This window comes from Cervus elaphus, chromosome 14 (genome assembly GCF_910594005.1).
Source record: "Cervus elaphus chromosome 14, mCerEla1.1, whole genome shotgun sequence".
Lineage (NCBI taxonomy): Eukaryota > Metazoa > Chordata > Mammalia > Artiodactyla > Cervidae > Cervus > Cervus elaphus.
The window spans coordinates 43,699,882-43,719,384 of NC_057828.1; the positions used below are offsets into that span (position 1 = coordinate 43,699,882).

The 19,503-nt window shown below is 49.9% G+C and overlaps 1 protein-coding gene across 4 annotated transcripts in view; it reads right to left on the reverse strand.

The window, feature by feature from the left end:
- Window positions 1–6,911: 6,911 nt before the first annotated feature.
- TNFRSF8 (TNF receptor superfamily member 8) overlaps window positions 6,912–19,503 on the reverse strand; it is a 78,747-nt gene continuing 66,155 nt past the window's right edge. For 3 of the 4 annotated variants that reach the window (XM_043924036.1, XM_043924035.1, XM_043924037.1), the window contains one exon: window positions 12,073–17,346. In XM_043924036.1, the coding sequence (XP_043779971.1) occupies window positions 17,102–17,346 (245 nt within the window). In that variant the 3' untranslated portion in view covers window positions 12,073–17,101. Of the gene's footprint in view, window positions 7,719–12,072; window positions 17,347–19,503 lie in introns of those variants that run through there. The other variant, XR_006344974.1, reaches the window with a different exon arrangement.

Sequence of the window (19,503 nt, forward strand, 5' to 3'; positions counted from 1 at the left end):
AAGATTCCACATGCTGCAGGCGCCTAAGCCCGTGAGCCACAACTACTGAAGTCCACGTGCCTAGAGCCCATGCTCCACAACGAGAGAAGCCACCGCAGTGAGAAGCCCGAGCACAACGAAGAGTAGCCCCCACTCGCTGCAACTAGAGAAAGCCCGTGTGCAGCAACGAAGACCCAGCACAATCAGAAAGAAAGAAACAAAAGGACTTCCCTGGTAGTCCAGTGGTTAAGAATCCACCTTCCAATGCAGGGGACGCCGGTTCGATTCCCGGTTGGGGAACTAAGATCCCACATGTCCCAAGGCGACTAAGCCCTCGAGCCACAACTAGAGAAAGCCCACATGCACAACGAAGGGCCTGAGCACGGAAATGAAGACCCAGCACAGCCAAAAAAAAAAAAAAAAAAGACTCAGAGACAAAATGTCTCCCAGACGCACTCTGGCCTCAGTTTCCCTGCCTCCTCTTGAGTTCTCCACCCATTACAATGGGGCCTCCCCAGGCTGAGCAAGAACCCGAGCCCCTCCACCAGCCCCTCCTCCAGCCCCTCCCCCTTGGGGTAAGTGATTCCTAGCTATTTGACAGTTTGGTCGCTAGTGTGAATGGAATCTATTTTTGCATAATTTCCCTCTCTCAGGTACAATGGATTCAGTGAATCATACTCCTCAGATCTAGCCTTACAAGCCTCCTCTCTGGCTTTATTTGCCCCCCTCCAGCCCCTGTCCCCTGGCCCCCACTATAAACGCAATCCATGTGTCCTTGTAAAGCACATGCTGGTGTCTGTGGCTGTTTGAATTTCTCTGAAGTGGGACTGCCGGATGGCGGGGTCATCGTGTGCCTATTTCAAGAACATTGCCAGAAAGTCCTCCGGGATGGCTGCATTGGCCACCGTCCTTCCCACCAGCAGGGTAGGAGGGTTCCCCTTTCTTCCATTTTCCCCAGACTGGCTATTAGCCAACATTCTGATTTTGGCCAATTTGATGGGTATAGAGTAGAAGTCACCGTTGTCTCATTTGCATTTCTCTGAATATTCGTGGGTCTGAGCACCTCTTCACTACTTAGTCATTTGGGTTTCCCCTTCTGTGAACTGCCTATTCATATCCTTTGACCATATTTCTATTATTTCCTGTCTTTTTCTTGTAGCTTTGAAATAATTCCTTGTATATTCTAGATATTAATTCCTTGTCATTTTTAGATATCACAAACATGTCTACATTCTGTCATCCATCTGGCTTATACTGTCCTTTGTTGATTTAAAAAAAAAACCAAAACCTTAGTTTTAATGTAATCAAATCCATAAATTTTTTGCCATTTGGATCTTAGTCAAAAAGTCCTTCCTCACTGTGGATGTAAAAGTATTTTCCTATATTTTCTTTCATCAGTTTTATGATTTTATACCTCACATCTAAGTCTTTAATACAACCCAGATGATATGTGGTATAGAAAATCTAGAGACCCAACTTCATTTTTTCTCTACAGAGTGAGCCAGTCTTTCCTATATCTTTGGCCAAATAGTCCATTCTTTAATCACTGATCATAATTACATGGGTCTGTCACTGAACGGCTTGTTCTGTTCCATTCATTCCTGCTCATGGGTTTGTTCCACACAGTTTTTTTTTTTTATTGGTAGGGCTCTTTACATTGTTTAGCATCTGGTAAAGTGAATCTGCTTTGCTCTTTTTAAAAATTCACTTTATTCCACAGGTTCTTTATTTTTCCATGCACATTTTAGAATATACTTGGCCACTTTGACCACCTGCCGTGAAGAACTGACTTATTGGAAAAGACCCTGATGCTGGGAAAGATTGAAGGCAGGAGGAGAAGGGGACGACAGAGATGGTTGTATGGCATCACCGACTCAGTGGATGTGAGTTTGAGCAAACTCCAGGAGATAGTGAAGGACAGGGAAGTCTGGCGTGTTGCAGTCCATGGGGTCACAAAGGGTCGGACATGGCTGAGTGACTGAACTGAACAGACCTAAGTTCCTCAAATTCCAGCTAAGATTTTAATTAAGGTTGCACTGAATTGATAGGTGAATTTGGGGGAGAACTGACATCCTAGCAGTGTTAAGTGTTTCTGTTATCAACGTGGTATGTATATACCCTTCTTTTATTCAGACTTCTTCTATGGTTTTAATAGTTTTCCTCCCCCTCTGAGCATTTGGGTGTGGCAGGTTGAAATTTGTCAGCACCCCTCCCTAACTCACCACCTTCTGCACCTGGGTTCCCATTTGATATTTGCAATAACTCTGGGTAGGCTGAATGGCAAGACCTAATAGCCCAGCTCTGTAGATGATTTTAAGCCATTCATCCTAGTCTCACAGTCTGTGTGGACACCTGATGTAGCACACATCTCCCTATAGCAAATCTCATTAACATGTGAAGTCTGTGTCATATAGAATTTGCCAGACCTCACACAATGGCCTCGTAAGTTATTCTATGTGTCATAAAGAGGTTTGACTTCACAGATGGAGAACTTGGGGTTCTTCGTGTGCTATGAACACAGGGCTGAAACCCAGGGAGAGATGGAATTACCAGACTCATCCCACTCCATTGCCAGTAGCCTATACCTACTCAGAATCAGTGGCCTCAGTTCTTCAGAACAACCTTTGTCAGGAACAAAGGGCATACCTGTCACTTCTTTTTGACTTTTCCAAGGGAAAATAGCTTTCCTGAGCCTGTCCCCACCTCACCTTACTCCAAGGCTTCCTCTAACGTGCCTCCCCAGAGGGTTAGCACTTGGACCCTCAGGCCTCTCGGGCATAAGCAATCTCGCATTAAAATATGATGCCTTGGGACCTACCTGGTGGTCCATTGGCTAAGCCTGTGCACTTTCGATGCAGGGGAACCAGGTTCAATCCCTGGTCAGGGACCTAGATCCCACAGGCCACAACTAAAGACCCTGCATGCCACAACAAAGATCAGAGATCCTAGTGTGCTTCAGCTAAGACCCAGCCCAGCCAAATAAATAAACACTTTAAAAAATGTGATGCCTTCCTGCTCCTGATGCTAAGCCATCCTTCCTGGCTTTACTTCAACTCTACCTCCTTCTTGAACCCCTCCAACATCTCCAGTTCACAGAGATCTCTTGCTTTCTCCACACGGAGTCTGACATTGAAGAAAAAGCACTGGAATGGGCTAAACCAGAGGTTCTCAAAGATTTTTTTGGTCATAAAACTCTGTTCAGATGGAATCTTAGAAGAAAAGACGACTTAGCCTTCTCAGATTGCTTGGCCATTCCAACTCTGCCACTCACTGGCTGTGTGACCTTGGACAGATAACTACACCTCTCTGAGCCCTTCATTTCTTGATCTGTAACATGACAATAATAACTATACCTGCCTCCCAATGTGGTATTGAAAAGTAAATGCTATGATACATGATGGTTAGATACATCACTGACGCAATGGACATGGATTTGAGCAAACTCTGGGAGATGGTGAAGGGCAGGGGAGCCTGGCGTGCTGCAGCCCATGGGGTCACAAAGAATCAGACACGACTTAGCAACCGAACAACAACAACCATTGTAAGCACTCAATAATGATGACCATTAGGATGGAAATCCAGTTTATATAACAAATCAAAGAGTTGCTTCTTTGGCTGAAGGTGGCTGGGGCAGGATTGCTCTCCACTGGCTTGACTAAGTTGGGCTTCCCAAGTGGCTCAGTGGTAAAGAATCCACCTGCCAATGCAGGAGACACAGGTTTAATCTCTGGGTTAGGAAGATCCCCTGGAGAAGGAAATGGCAACCCACTCCAGTATTCTTGCCTGAAGAATTCCATGGACAGAGGAACCTAGCGGGCTACAGTCCATGGGTTGTGAAGAGTCGGACATGACTTTTTAGTGACGAAACAACAACAAGCACAGATGCTGAGAAGGAGCAGATCTTGTAGATCAAATAAGAGGACAAGAACTAAAAGCAGGAGGCCTCTAGGCATTCCATTCAGAATCACCAGAAGCAAATCCCCTCAGTGGGGCCTCCACGGAGATGGGGTTCAGGCTGACAGTCTAAGCTATGGAGTTCTCCTAATTGTAGCATGAAAATGGTTTTACCAATGTGAGCCGGGCTATGAACTAACATCCATAACAATTATAACCGTAATTTGGGAGGTTTTATTAATAAATAACTGAAGATGATTTTTAAAAATTAGGAGAAGGGAAGAAGCAAAAATATTTGAAGTGGTTATAATAGGTGTTGGGATCATGCATAATTTTTATTACTTTCCTTATACTTTTTTCTATTTTTATGACTTTTATTTTTCAAAAATTGCAGTTACCTCTCTATTTATGAGGAGCTTTCCCAGTGGCTCAGTGGTAAAGAATCTGCCTGCAATGCAGGAGATGCGGGTTCAATCCCTGGGTCAGGAAGATCTCCTGGAGAAGAAAATGGCAACCCATTCCAGGGTTCTTGCCTGGAAAATCCCATGGACAGAAGAGCCTGGTGGGGTGCAGTCCATAGGATCTCAAAAGAGTCAGACACAACCTAGTGACTCAACAGCAACAACTCTGAGAGGGAGGGAATAAGATCTGGGGGTCACAAATTCCTCCTGCACATCAGCCCACCCCCATCTGCACATCCTACCTGGGCCTGCCCACCCAGATGCCGTCAGACACATGAACGAGAACTTTCCCATTAGGGAGAACTTGGCTGAGAACAGGAATGGTCAAGGAGCCAGGAGAGAGTGACAGGGCTGGGGGCCAGCCAGGCTGGACATGGGATGGTTCTGGGCCCATTTTCCTGACCCGATACCCAGCCCTCCCTTTGCGAGATGCAGTGCAGGAGACCCTGCTCATCAGCAATGCCCGAGTCACTGACCTCATTTCCCCGGCAAGTTTTCCCTTGCTCAATTCAAAAAGAGGAAGAAATAAGTAATTTTTCGCCTGCTACAATTTCTCAATTTTCACTCACTTGGATGTTTACGAGTATATGTCTACTGACCAGAGCCGAGCAGGGCTGGGCATGGGTGACTCAGTGTGGGCTCAACCCCTGCAGGAACTTGGGAGGGTGGAGGCCAAACACTTGGAGAAAGATGGAGGGGCCCGAGGGGCTTCTTGAAGTAAGTGGCAGTGACGTGGACCCCTCTAATTCATCTCTGATGTGAAATATGTCTGTAAGACCTCACTCCTGGGGAACCAGAGCCCCGCATTCCCCTGCCCCAGGCCTGTCCTGCCTGTCCTGCAGACACTACATGTAAGCACTGAGCACCTACTGTGTTCCAGGCAGCATCCTCCTGCCCCTGCACCCACAGTTCATGGTGACCCCGCTCCAGCCATGCACCTAAATGAGGATCCTAGGACCCTTTACTTCCTAGGAATGAATGGTGGCATTTCAAGCCCCAAGAGGGCATCACGTTTGCTACTCCCTAGACCTGGGTTCAAGTCCTAGCTCAGACCACTCACAGCATGTGATCTTGTCCTTGGACAAATCGCTTCATCTCCTTGAGCCTCCATTTCTTCGATTGTAGAATGGGGGCTTCCCCTCTGGCTCAGCAGGTAAAGACTCCACCTGCAGTGCAGGAGATGTAAGAGACGCGGGTTCGATCCCTGGCTTGGGAAGATCCCCTGGAGGAGGAAATGGTAACCCACTCTGGTATTCTTGCCTGGGAAATCCTGGACAGCTGACAAAGGAGCCTGGTGGGTTATAGTCCAAAGGATTGCAAAGAGTTGGACATGACTGAGTGACTAGGGATACACATACAATGAGGGGGAAGTAAGTCCCCTGTAGGGATCTTGTAAGGACCCAGGTTTGGGAGTCCACCACATAGTTGGTGCTCAGTAAATGTAGACTCAGAACTTGATGCCTCCCCAGATTGGAGTCCTGGGTCTCCCCCACTGTGCAGGGGAAGGTTTCCCTGTGAAGTTCCCAAAGTACTCACCCTCCCTCTTCCCTTTGACACCCAAAAGAAACCTCTGGGGGCCCCCAATTCCACCGCAGTTTCCAAACCCTCTCGAGGCTGTTGCAACTTCCCACCGACCACCCAGTCCAGCCCTTCCACTTTCCCACCCAGCTCTTGCATAATAATTTCTGCCTATGAAAGCATCTTCATCACTTCACCTCTTTCTTCCTCAGAGACCGAGTGATCTGGATGCAGGGGTAGAGCAGTTTCCCCTGAAGACTCACAAACACCCTCATTTCTGACACCCCAGTCATACCTGCTCACTTGCATGCCCCCAATTTCTCCAACCTTCTAGACTTTGTCCGACTTCTGCCAAGTCCCCCAAGCCCTGACTGCATACCTGGCCCACACCAGGGATCCCACATATCACTGAGCTTTTGGTCTTTATAGCAGGTACCACTGACTAACGTATCTCATACACTTTTAAAATTTAAATATATTTATTTTTGGATACACTGGGTCTTTGTGCTCTGCACAGGCTTTCTTGAGGTGCGGGAGTGGGGCTACTTTCTAGTTGGCAGCGTGCAGGCTTCCCACCGCAGTGACTCCTCTTGTTGGGGAGCACGGGCTGTAGGGCGCACAGGTTTCAGTAGTTGTGGCACATGGGCTTCGTTAGGGTTTCTCTGGTGGCTTAGACTCTAAAGAATCTGCTAGCAATTCAGGGATCGGATTTGATCCCTGGGTTGAGAAGATCCCCTGGAGAAGGGAATGGCAACCCACTCCAGTATTCTGGCCTGGAGAATTCGATGGACAGAGGAGCCTGGCAGACTACAGTCCCTGGGGTCACAGAGAGCTGGACACAACTGAGTGCCTTTCACTATGGGCTTAGCTGTGGAGTGGCATGTGGAGTCTTCTCAGACCAGGGATCGAACCCATGACCCTGGCATTGGCAGGTGGATTCTTAACCACTGAACCACCAGGGAAGTCCTCTCATATGCTTTTTACTGTCCCTCTGCATGAGGGCAAGGTTGGGTCCCCAGGAACCAGCAGCGCATACAGTTTGAGCTCAATAAATATTTATTTAACAAACTAATGAATAAATTTAATCCTTGCAACTTCTCTTTGGGATAGATGCTTATTTAGTCCAATTTGCAGAGGAGGAAGTGGAGATCCACCACCTGGGTTAGAGACCACACAGTGGGTATTAGAGCCCTGGGTTTACCTCTGTCACAGCAAAGACCACACCCACAGCCATCACCTGACCTCAGACGCATCTCCCCAGTCAGGCTTTGACTCCTTGAGAGCAGTTCCATGGATCCCCATCCCCTCCCAGCCACACTGTATTCCTCAGCATGGTTCCTGACACATAGTAGGTGCCCTGCACAGATCTGTTGCTTGAGTGACAAAATGAGGGGCTGAGTGAATGAATCCATGAACAAATTCATCTTTTCATACAGAAATTTCTTAAGATTTTCAGTACTTTGAAAAAATTTTATTTCTCTATTTATTCATTTTTGGCTACAAAAATGAATAAATAGGCTTTCTCTAGTTGCACCAAGTACAGGCAATGCTCTAGTTGCAATGTGCGGGTTTCTTATTGTAGTGGCTTCTCTTTCTGCAGAGTACAGGCTCCAGGGAGGATGGGCTTCAGTAGCTGTGGTTCACGGGCTTAGTTGCCCCAAAGCATGTGGAATCTTCCTGATTCAGTGATCAAACTCTTGTTCCCCACGTTGGCAGGTGGATTCTTTATCACTGGACCACCAGGGAAGTCCTGGAAATATTTTGTATGTGCCCTCTGGAACTAGGCCTCCAACCTTCTTCATAGTCAGTGCTGGGGGAACGTGAAGGACACAGATGTCCCTGTCCTGGGTGGTCCTGGAAGGCTTTCTGAAGGAAGAAGAGAAAGTTGAGGGTGGAGGTTTGGGAGTTGGGACGCTGAGAAGAGATTTCTTGGTGGGGATGTGACCTCCATGTTTGGTAACTTGGGAGGAACACAGTTGGGTTTCACAGGGGTTTTGGATACAGGAGCTGTGACAGGCAGCAGGACATGCCTGGGAGGGCCAGACTGGCAGACGTTGGCCTGTAGGTACTGGGGAATTACTGAAGGCTCTGCGAGAGAATGACCTGGTTGGAGCTGGGCTTTGAAAAGGAAAGGTGGACAGAAGCCAGGAGGCAAACTCCATTCTCTGTATGTTTACTGAGCCCTAAAGATACTATGACAAACATAGACAGTGTATTAAAAAGCAAAAACATAACTTAGCTGACAAAGTTTTGTCTAGTCAAAGCTACGGTTTTTCCAGTAGTTATGTACAGATGTGGGAGTTGGACCATAAAAAAGACTGAGCACTGAAGAATTGATGCTTTTGAACTGTGGTGCTGGAGAAGATGGTTGAGAGTCCCCCAGACTGCAAGATCAAACCAGTCAACTGTAAAGGAAATCAACCTTGAATATTCATTGAAAAGACTGATGCTGAAGCTGAAGCTCCAATACTTTGGCCACCTGATATGAAGAGCTGATTCATTGGAAAAGACACTGATGCTGGGAAAGATTGAGGGCAGGAGGAGAAGGGGGTGGCAAAGGATGAACTGTTTAGATAGCATCACTGACTCAATGGACATGAATTTAAGCAAACTCCGGGAGACAGTGAAGGACAGGGAAGCCTGGCGGGCTGCAGTCCATGGGATCACAAAGAGTCAGACATGAGTTAGCGACTGAACATCAAAGATGTCTAAACAGTGTTCTGTAGTGCCTGGGACTCTGGGTTGGGGCCCCAGCACAGTGTAACCCTAGGCTGAGCTACAATGGAACAGCATGGCCAAGTGGTTGAAAACTCAGACTCTAACCATAGCCCAAGTTTGACCTCGGGCAAATGACTTAAGTACTCTGTGCCTTGGTTTTCTCACCTGTAAAATAGGGATAATAATAGTTACCACTTCCTAGAGCATTGTGAGGTTTAAATGAGATAGCCCCAGAAACCTCAATAATTGAGTTTTATTATCTAACGAATGTGCAACTTCCTGGATGGCAAGGATGGGGCATCTTAAATCTCTTTTGTCTGAGCCCAACTCACAGGGACTCAGAGCAGCTCTTAGGGAACTTCTGACGAATGCACGTGGCCCAGAGGACCCGGTCTACCTAGAGAGTCCCTCACTGCCATGTTCATTCACTGGGGGGTCTTCCACCACAAGTGAGGAGCCCTCCCTCGACACCTGCCAAGGCTGTGGGTATTTCCTGAGTGAAGTGTCATCTCAGTGAAAAACAATGTCCCTGAGACAGCCTGTTATTGCATAATCTGCCCACAGCCCTCTGTGACTTCCTGACCAGGCTCCGTGCAGCCCAGGGGCCCCTTCCTGCCCTAGAAGGTGCCATACCCCGCACCCACCCTGAGGGGGAGGTCCAGTAAGACCTCTTGCAGCCTTGGCTTTCCCATCTGGGGAACCATTATTTCAAAAGCCTTAAATGTTCTGGAGTCAGACAGCTTCTGGCCCTGCTACATTCTGATTGCGTGGATTCCTAAATGCACAGGTCAGCCCCACAGTCCAGACAAACTTGGATTTGGTTATTTAGCTTCCTTGAGGCAATGCTGGGAACAGTAATGATCAAATTAAACCCAGTACCTGGCACATGGGGCTTCCGTGGTTGCTCAGTGGTAAAGAATTCGCCTGCCAGTGCAGGAGATGCAGGTTCGATCCCTGCTTCAGGAAGATCCTCTGGAGGAGGAAATGGCAACCCACTCCAGTATTCTTGCCTGCAGAATCCCACAGAGGAGCCTGGCGGGCTACAGTCCATGGGGTCGCAAAGAGTGACTAAATAGCAGCAGCAACAGCCTGGCACATAGTAAGATCTCAAAATTCTCTGAACTCCCATCAGGGTGTGGGAGTCGACATTCCCTCCCTTTGAATCTAGTCTCTGTGACTGCTTGACCAATAGTATGTGACGTGAATTCCCTAGTGGTCCAGTGGTTAAGACTCCATGTTCCAGTGCAGAGGATGTGGGTTCGATCCCTGGTCGGGGAACTAAGATAGCACATGCCTTGTTGCAAAAATAAAAAACAAAAAAAAACAAAAAAATAGAAAAAATATAGAAACAACAGAAGCAACATTGTAACAAGTTCAATAAAGACTTTTTAAAAAATATTACTTGGCAAAAGTGATGCTATGCCCATTTCTGGACCCAGATTTTATGAACATGTCAGTTTTCCACTTGCTACTGGCAGTTGTTTGCTGCAGGAACCCAGCCACCATGCTGTGAGGAAGCTCAAGCAGCTCCAGGTAAGGCCCATGGAGAAGAACCCACAGGCAGCAGCAGCCTGCAGCCATCTCAGAAGTGTGTTCCCCGTGCCAGCTAGTGCTGTTGTGAGCAGGGCTGAGGTGCCCCTGCCAAGCCCAGGTCAAACTGCAAACTTATGAGCAAGATAAGCAACAGGTGGTATTTTAAGCCACTAAGTTTCAAAGTGGTTCATGATGTTGTAAGAGATAACCAGGACAGTTAAGGTCAGTTACTAGCCTGTCAACACTTTTGAGAAATGGGGATCAGCCAGCTCATCTATAAGAACAGTCACTGTGAGGTTAAGTGGTAATGTATATAAAGCATTTTGGCATAGAGTCAATTCCTAACAGACGGTTTCCCTGCCCCTTATGCAGGATTGGCTATGGAACCTTGGGGACCGAGAGAAAAGTGAAGACACTGGCTCCTTGTTCAAAAATTATTAATTTTTCAGACAGGGATAGCAGAGCATTAAACCAAGCATGGGTCCTTCTAAGCGTAGGGTTGTGCACAGTCCAGATACCCTCAAAGCTGCAAAGCCCTTTACCTATAATATTCTCGTCTGATTATGAGGACCATTTTGGCTCTTGCAAACCTGTCTTATAAATAAGAACCCAAGTAATTTACCACAGTTACTTTCATTTTAACACCAATTAAAAAAAAAAAAAGAAAGACAGAAGGAAAGAAAGAAAGGGAAGGAGGGACTGATGGATGGAGAAAGGAAAAGAAAGAAAGAAAGAAAAAGAATGAAAATCATCAAGTGATCATTACTGTTCATTTGGATTAAGATCCCGCACCAAGTCCCAATGAACAGCTAAAGTTGTCTCCGCCAAAAAGCACCAAACTGGGCGGTAGGCAGGTTGTTTACCTCTATGGGGCTCAATTTTCCCCTCTATAAAATGGGAAGGCATGCTCTTGATCTGCCTCCCTTTCAGGGATCCTGAGATGGGGCAGAGTGTGGGTACAAGGGGTTACTGTTCAATTACACAGCTCTCCAGCACAGGTTCTCTGTTCTGCCTGTCCTCCCAGCCTTCTGTCCCAACCTTGGGTCAACCCTGACCTCAGAATCAGACCACCCTTAAGGACAGCATCTTCAAGAAACAAGACTCCAGCTAGGTCAGCAGAAGCATCAGAAAGCCACTTAATCTCAGGAAGGTTTACCCAGTCTTCAGCAACTGTCCCTGTGTGTGTCAGTCGCTCAGTAGTGTCCAACTCTTTGCAACCCCATGGACTGTAGCCCTCCAGGCTCCTCTGTCCATGGGATTTCCCAAGCAAGAATACTGGAGTGGCTTGCCATTTCCTCCTCCAAGGGCTCTTTCCAACCCAGGGATTGAACCCAGGTCTCTGGCATTGCAGGCAGATTCTTTACTGTCTGAGCCATCAGGAAAGTGCAACTGTCTCTGCCTCCCCATAAAAGAGGAATAAAATTGACCTTTCTAAAGGAAACTGGCCCAGAGGGCATATTGCCAGATTTTAACTGTAATGTGAACATAGCCCCAACCATAGCGGCAGCCAGAGTTAAAGTGTTGAATTCCAGCTCTGGCACTTCCCAGCTGTGTGACAGTGGGTTGGTGGCTTAACCTCTCTGACCCTCAATTCATAAAACAGAGTGCTGATACTCAGCCAATTTTTATCTTTCAGTTATCACTATGAAGCCCAAATATGTAAAGAAAGTAGAGTCTTGGGTAATCTCTAAAGCTCATACAATGCTGCATATGATGAATATCATTTGCTGAACAGGAAATATGCCCAGCACCACACCAAACTCTTTACCTGTCTTACTGGTGAAGCTCACAACCATCTTGAGTGTGTGTGTTAGTCACTCAGTCGAGTCTGACTCTTTGCAACCTCATGGACTGTAGCCCACCAAGCTCCTCTGTCCATGGAATTCTCCAGGCAAGAATATTGGAGTGGGTAGCCATTCCTTTCTCCAGAGGAATCTTCCCAATCCAGGGATTGAACCTGAGTCTCCCACATTGCAAGCAGATTCTTTACCATCTAAGCCACTTGAAAAATAATTATTATGCCCATTTTGCAGATTAGGAAACTGAAGCTGAAAGCCCTTGAGAGCTTTCCCAGAGGCCAAGGAGCTGGGAACTGCTTTGGGCTGGAGGCTGAAGTCTGATGGGCCCATCCCCTTTGCTGTATCAGCAGCCAGAGTAATGAAATGAGACAGAGGCAAGTGCTGGAGGGCTAGGGAGGAAAGGGTGGGCCTCACGCTAAGATGACCCATGCCCCACACCAAAACACAGATGCCTCTAGCCTCCCCAGGGTCTTTTGGCTTGGTTTTTCCTCTCCTGGAAGACACCCAGAGAAAGAGGAACCTGGACAGACTCCTTACCCCCCCCCCCTCCTCCCCCTGCGGTGACATCAGCCGAGGGTGCCCCGCTGTTGCGATGTTAACCGGGAATGTGGTCTCAGTTCTCTGCTCCTTCTGAGAAAACACATCCAATTGCTTCCTGGCTACCAGCTACTACTGCCTCCTTCCCCGGCTTCCCTCTGAAGTAGGTCAAAACAACCTGTGAGGCCCCTCGTTTGCCTTTCATGCCCATGGCTGAGATAATACCAGGATGTTTATTGTTCTAATAGGAGGAAAACAGAAAGAAATGCAGACTGTGTTCTTAACCATACTTGTGATAAAATCTAAGGGCCTTACAATGGCCCACCAGGCCCTCCAGGATCTGACCCGGTTGCTGCCCTGTTACCTCCCTTTCCTCTCTGCCCTGATCACTAAGCTCTACCAGGGAGTGTGCTTCCTGAACCCTGGGGCCAGGATTCCCACCTGAGGACCTTGGCATTTGCCATCCCCCGTCTGCCTCTTTGGGATATTTGCAGGTCATGTTTAGGTAGAACTTAAAAGGCACCTCCTCCAGGAAGCCCTCTCAAACCACCTGGCTAGAGTTGACCATGCCCTCTGGACTTTCTGCCAGTCCCCGGATTAGGGGTTAGGTTTAGGTAGCACAGAGCATGATCTGACACAAGAATGACTTTGCTCACTGACCTGGTTATGGGATCCCAGAGGGGTGGGGTGTAGGAGCCCAAGGTGGGCTTGGCCACCTTCTCCCTAAGGTCCAAGGAGCTTCCCTTGACGCTTTCGATATGTTCTCTTCGACTTCCAGTCAAGGGTGCGTGTTCAGTCGTGTCCAACTCTTTGTGACCCCATGGACTGTAGCCCGACAGGCTCCTCTGTCCATGGGATTCTCCAGGCAAGAATACTGGAGTGGGTTGTCATTTCCTACTCCAGGGGATCTTCCTGACCCAGGGATCAAACCTGCCTCTCTTTCGTCTCCTGCATTGGCAGGCAGGTTCCTTACCACTGAGTCACCTGGGAAGCCCAGTCAAGGGTACTGACACATTATAGCTTTTCTCTCAGGCCCTGACTGTGAATCCCTTCCCCTACTTATCCTGGCCCCAGCACCTCCTACCTTGCACTTCCCCCACTGCTACATGTTAGAGGACAGGGAGGGTCAAGGAATGGGTGGAGGAGAGAAGGTACCCAAGGAACTTTGATCAGAGCCACCTCTCATCTCTGCATAGATTTTTATTTAAAATCAGGTCCCAGTGACCACAGACAGAGAGGACATCTAAGACACCTTCTTTAGGCTCTTGTGGCTGGAGCGATGCTCTGGAGATTCAGTCCCTTGTTCTCGCTTAGGGACTGACCCTGACCTTAGAGATTCTAAGAACCTTACAGTAGCTTGCAACCTATAGGACGGCCTTGGGAAACAACGGATTTTCTTTGATGCAATAGTTTCCGCAATACACATCACTTACTGTCACTCCCTGACTACAACTGTTCAGGAAGAGGGGTGAGCACGTGTGGGCTGGCTCCTCAGAGCCTGGGAATTGCAATTCTAGGCATCTGGGGCCTTGTCCATCTGCCCACCTGGACATCAGAATGACCAGAAGTGAAGGCAGGATCCCTCGTTGCTGGGCAGGCAGGGCAGGGAAACGCTCTCTGGCTCTCAGGTGGACCACGTGACAGGCAGCGGCTAGTTCAGTGGCCCGGCTGATTGTGAGATCTGGGTGTGGGCTGGAGTCCTGGAGGTGGGGCGGGCGAGGTCACCTCCCTCCAGCCCCCAAGGCAGACACAGTCAGAGCCGGGCTTCGGGCTGGCTGCCTGTGGTGGAGAGGAGGCCCTAGACTGCCCCTGAGTGTGACAAGCTGTGAAATAAAATTCATCTTTTATGGCAAGGCAAGAGAAATTTAAACATAAGAATTCTTCTCTGCCATCTGGCTTCCCCTCTTCCCCCCACTACATTGTGTATCTGTATTATGCATCAAACCAGACTTTCATCAGCAGGAACACCAGCTCAACCAGTCATGTACTCATAGCATCAACAAGACAACTCCTTAAAACATGGCATTGCTTCTTGGTCTTATAAGGGGTCACATGACCCACCACAATGGCACTTAGATCTGGATGATGTAAACCGGTCAATAATATGTCATTTAATGTACAGCCCTCTGTCTCAAAAAAACTTAAACTGTGTCTTGACTTCTAATGGGTGGAATAGTCCTCAGAGCTTTCTGAGATGCTCTTCCCAGATTATAGTCCTAACATTTGGCTCAAATACAGTCTTCCAATTCTTTCTTAGATAGATGAATTTTTTGTTGACACCAGGGAGGCAGACTGACCTTCCTAGCTCTGACTCTAAGCCCAAGGCTTACATTCACCCCCGGTCCTCTCTGGGTTCCCCAAGCTGGGGCGTTCATTTTGCTACTAAGTGACTCCCTTTAGCTGGGGTACTGCTAGGTTCAGCCCAGAGGGAAAAAGGATCGTGGGGAAACCATGTATCCCTCCTACCCAAAGGGAACCTTGGAACCTGAGGGCTTTATTCTGAGTATCCTCAAAGGCTGGGCCTTGGACCGACCAGGGAGGGGGCATTACACAAGGAATGGTCTGCCTCCATCCACAGGGAAAAACCTCCAGCAGTGGGAACGGCTGCCCCAGCAGACAGGAGGCTCCTTGTCCCCAGTGGCTGATAGCCTAGGTGTCTGGGGGCAGAGATAAAGGGGAAACCCCTATCCTGACTGGAGAGGGATCGCTCAGACGTACTCAAATCTCAGGGAGAATTTCCTGAACCTTGCAATTGCTTCCTAAGGGAACTTATGAATTTTTAAAGGATCAAAGTTTTGTGACAGCAAGGGAGCCTGTCATTCCGTGAACCATATGTCAATATCCTCAGGTCATGGCTGCAGAGCCCTTGGGGGTGGGGGGAGGGTGCAGAGCACCCATACTGTCCTTGCGAAGGGCATTTTGGCAGTTGTCCAGCCCATGTAAACATCAGGTTCTGATGTAAACTGTCTCTCCCAGTGTCCAGCGTCTCTCCAACTTTCCCCAAAACATCTGAGTGGTTTCAGAAACTACCCTTGTGATGCCTGACCCAGCCTCAACTTCCTCCAGAGACTGAGTGGGCTGGTGAGTAAACAGCAGCTTTCCCTGGCCTGCCTTCCAGAGGGTAATTCCAACAGCCTTCAGGCTGCCCGGACTGTGCATCCCGGGGCCACGGCAGACTTATCATCTGCCCACACTCCTTTTCCAAGGCTGTTTGTTTGTTGACTTGAGTCTGAGAGCCCCAAGGAGAGCAGGATGCCGCAGCCCCACGTCAGGGCACTGGATCTTTACTGTGAAACGCAAAAATCCTGAAGTCCAGATTGAACCACAAAATGTTCTTTGTTTTCTGGCAGAATGTCTGGGTGAGACCAGGGAGCTTTTTGACATCCACGTGAGCATGTACACCCAAATCGCCTTTAGGGCTTCCCAAGTGGCTCAACGGTAAAGAATCCACCTGCTAAGGCAGGAGCTGCAGGAGATGGGGGTTCAATCCCTGGGTGGGGAAGGTCCCCTGGAGGAGGAAATGGCAACCCACTCCAGTAGTCTTGCCTGGAGAATCCCACAGACAGAGGAACCTGGTGGTGTCACACCTTGTGGGGTCCATGGGATCGCAAAGACTCGGACATGACGGAGCACATACACCCAGTCTCCATCACAGGCGCTGAGCGGCTGGAGCCCGAGGCTGGGCCTGGGACCATCAGGATCTGTGTATACCTGGCAGGTCTGGGAAGGATGTATCTTCATGACCCAAGACAGAGCACATGGTCCCCACAGAGCAGGCAAGAACCCAGGAAGGGCCCACAGTTCCCCTTCTTCATTTAGCAAGGAAGCCCCCTGGGTGAAGCAGAGCAGGGCCCTTCTCCAGGCAGCAGCTGGGTGGGCAGGGCCTCCGTCTAGGCCAGGGCGCCATGGCTGCTGAGAATCTTCAGGTAGCTGGGTCCCAGATGTCTCTTGCTTCGGGGACAGTGACATGCCCTGGGCCGTGGGCCCACTGTGGAACAGACTGCAGAACTCTGACAGACTGGCAAGACTAGGAGGGTCCCAGTGGCCCAGGCAGGGCTGGAGGCCAGACTGGGGACTCACGTCCGCACAGAGCGCAGCACTGTGGCTGCGGCCAAGATGAGGCAAGCGGACAACACCCCATTACTTGACTTCCCTTCTGATTTAGGAGAAACAAGTATAGGCATTGGCTCCATGTCCGCAGGGCCACTCACAGTAACTAGGGGTGGCTGGCACAGCAGTGAGGCCTGGAGGGCATCACTCCTGAGGCCAGAGTGATGGAGAAAGTGGGGTCTGGGGGCGGGGGAGATGTGCCTCGTGGCCTCAGCCTCTGCTTGGTGTGTGTGTTTGATACCCAGGACTCTGGGGCATCTTCTTGGCAGCAGGAGAAGGCACGGGGCCCAGGCCCTCCTGGTCATTCAGATCCAGCCCCTTGGTTGTCTCTGCCGCACAAGCAGAGACTCCCCAAGGTCTGGGTTGGGAGGCAGCTGGGTGGGGATACAAGTATAGAACAGCGGGACCTCCCGTATAGACAGGCTGGGTCCACCACTGGATGCTGGGAATCTCACTTCAGGCCAGACAGGCCTCTGCCACCCGCGGGGTGCCACCAGGGGCACTGTGGCCTTCCAGAGGCACCCAGCTGCCCTCTCAGCCCCAGCCCAGCCCTCATTTCTCAGAGACGGTCGTGGGCAAGGGATCCTCCTTCCCTTCTTCCTCCACCGAGAACATAACGTCCCCACAGCTGCCCAGCGGTGGCTCCGTCTCCTGCTCCGGGTAGTGGGAGGCATAGTCCGTCTCCAGCTCCTCCTCCAGCTCGGGCCCGGCTGGCCCCGCTGGGCCTTGGCCCTCAGGCACCTCGGCCTTCACGGTCCCCACAATCACGGTGTCAGCTTTCATGATGTAGATGTTCTCTGCAAGGCAAAAGGGTGGGGGAGATGAGGAGACCAGGGCCCCAGCTGTACAGAAGCCAGGAGGCAGAGGAGGGTCCCCATCCTAGCTCTGCCACTCCTGCTGTGTGGCCTCAGGGAGAACATACAGCCTCTCTGATTCACAGTAAACCCCGCTGCCTTCACAGGTGTCCTGGGGTTCAAAGGAGATAAAACAGCTAGCAGTTGCCTGCTGAGGGCTTAAGGACTGGAGGTGCTCCTGATTTTCTTGACATTTCTGCAGGGATGGGGCAGAAGAGGAGAGGACAGGGTTAGAAGAGAAAGCAAGAAGTGGGGAGAAATCAGGGAACAATGACGTTGATATCGAGAGCACCATTGAACACTGGCAGAGCTTAGCCTTGCCGGATGCCGCCTTGGATGTTTCCCACACACTAGCCTCCGAATCTTCGCATCACTTCCACAAGGTAGATGGCCTATGATTATACGATCCCCATTTACAGATGGAGCTCAGGGATGTTAAATGACCTGTCCAAGGTCACCAGGTAGTCAGTAGAAATCCCCAAAGAAACTCCACCCTGCCCAGCTTCCCTTTCAGCACCTATTCACGTGCCTAAAGCAGAAATCTGGGGATTGTGGGGGCGGGAGAAGGGGAAGGGGGCCGCGGCAACACGTCTTGGTTTTCCTGAGATGCAGTTTTCAAAGTTCTGAGTCCCAGGAACTTCTTCAGTCTAGGCAAACCCAGACCACATCCTACAGAAACCTCAACCCTGTTAATAATCGCCAAGAGCCTGAGATCTGGACAGCTTTGCAGGGGCTGGTATATCTTGGTGTTTATTGCTTATTGCTGTGTGCCTGCCTAGCAAACAGGAGGGCTGCCTGTGTGAACTGCATGGATGAATGACCAGCCCAGCCTGTTAGCGGCATTACCCACCCCACCACTGACCTCCTGCTTCCAGGGCTTTGGAGTCTCAGGGGAGCTAAATAAGCTGCCAAAGAAGCTGGGAAGTAGGGAGCCTGGCTTTCACCCAGATCAGCTAACTGTAAACTCCAGCAGCCCAGGTTCTGATGGCCTTGAGCTCAGGGCAGGGTGCCAGCTCCCAGCCCCTCAGCCCTAGAACTCTCTCTGGAGTCTGAATGGGGAAGCTATCAAGAGGGAACTTGAGAGCTAGGGTGGGGTGCAGGATGGCTGGGGCTCAGGATGCCTGCCTCGCTGGGGAACCCAGTTACACCCCTCTGATTCAGGAACCCCCCCAAAGATTCTTGGGGCCCCTGCACCCTCAACCCCATTGCATAATCTAGTTTTTCTGTTTTGGATACCTCTAGGAGAGAGAGAAGGTTACAAGAATGAAACAAGCTGTAGGCTGGGAGCACCTTACCCCCCAAAAGAGAGAGCACGGCTTCAAGTCACACACCCTCCACTAAAGCCTGCAGAACCTGACCAGAAGGGCTAGCAAAAGATAGAAGCCAGTGATGGTGAGGTGAGGGAAAACACAGAAGAAACAAGGAGGGCCAGAGATGAAAGAGACAGACAGACAGACGTAGAGGAGGAGGGGTGTGAATGAAGCGGGGTGTGTTTGTCCAGGTAGAAGCAGCCAAAGCTGGGGGGCCGGGCTGTCACCCCCTCACGTTCCTCGGGTCCTGATTCCCTGGGCTCTGTCCACCACCACAGGGCTGTCCGCTCCCCAGCTGGGAGGGAGAGGGTCTTCCAGAAGCTGCTTGGATTTCCTGCCCCATTCAGGGCTCCAGCATCCAAGGAAGTCGTCTTGGTTGGGGGCAGAGGGGTGGTGGTGAAGGGTTCCCTATGCCTGGTGCCCAGGGGTAGAGGGGTAACCAGAGTGTGGTCCCCTTGGGAACTGGACCAGGGGGTATTCCTCTAGGGAGATGTCAGAAGAACAGAGGGCTCACCATCTCCTGAATGTTCCAGGAAGACCTCCTCTAAGCTTACAGACCAGGCTTATAGACCAGGCTCCCCATGCCCCAGCCCTGCTGGGAGCCTGGTGCCTCCCTCTACCCACCCCTGCCAAACACTCCCAGAGCCCCAGGCCTGTGGTTCCAGGCACTGTGCTCAGCAAGGACTCAAACATTCAAACTAGGACTTCTTAAGAAATTAGCAAGAGGATGTCTTCAGCAGTATTTCCCAAAATACATCCTTTTCCAATAAAACTTGCTGAAAGCTGCAAT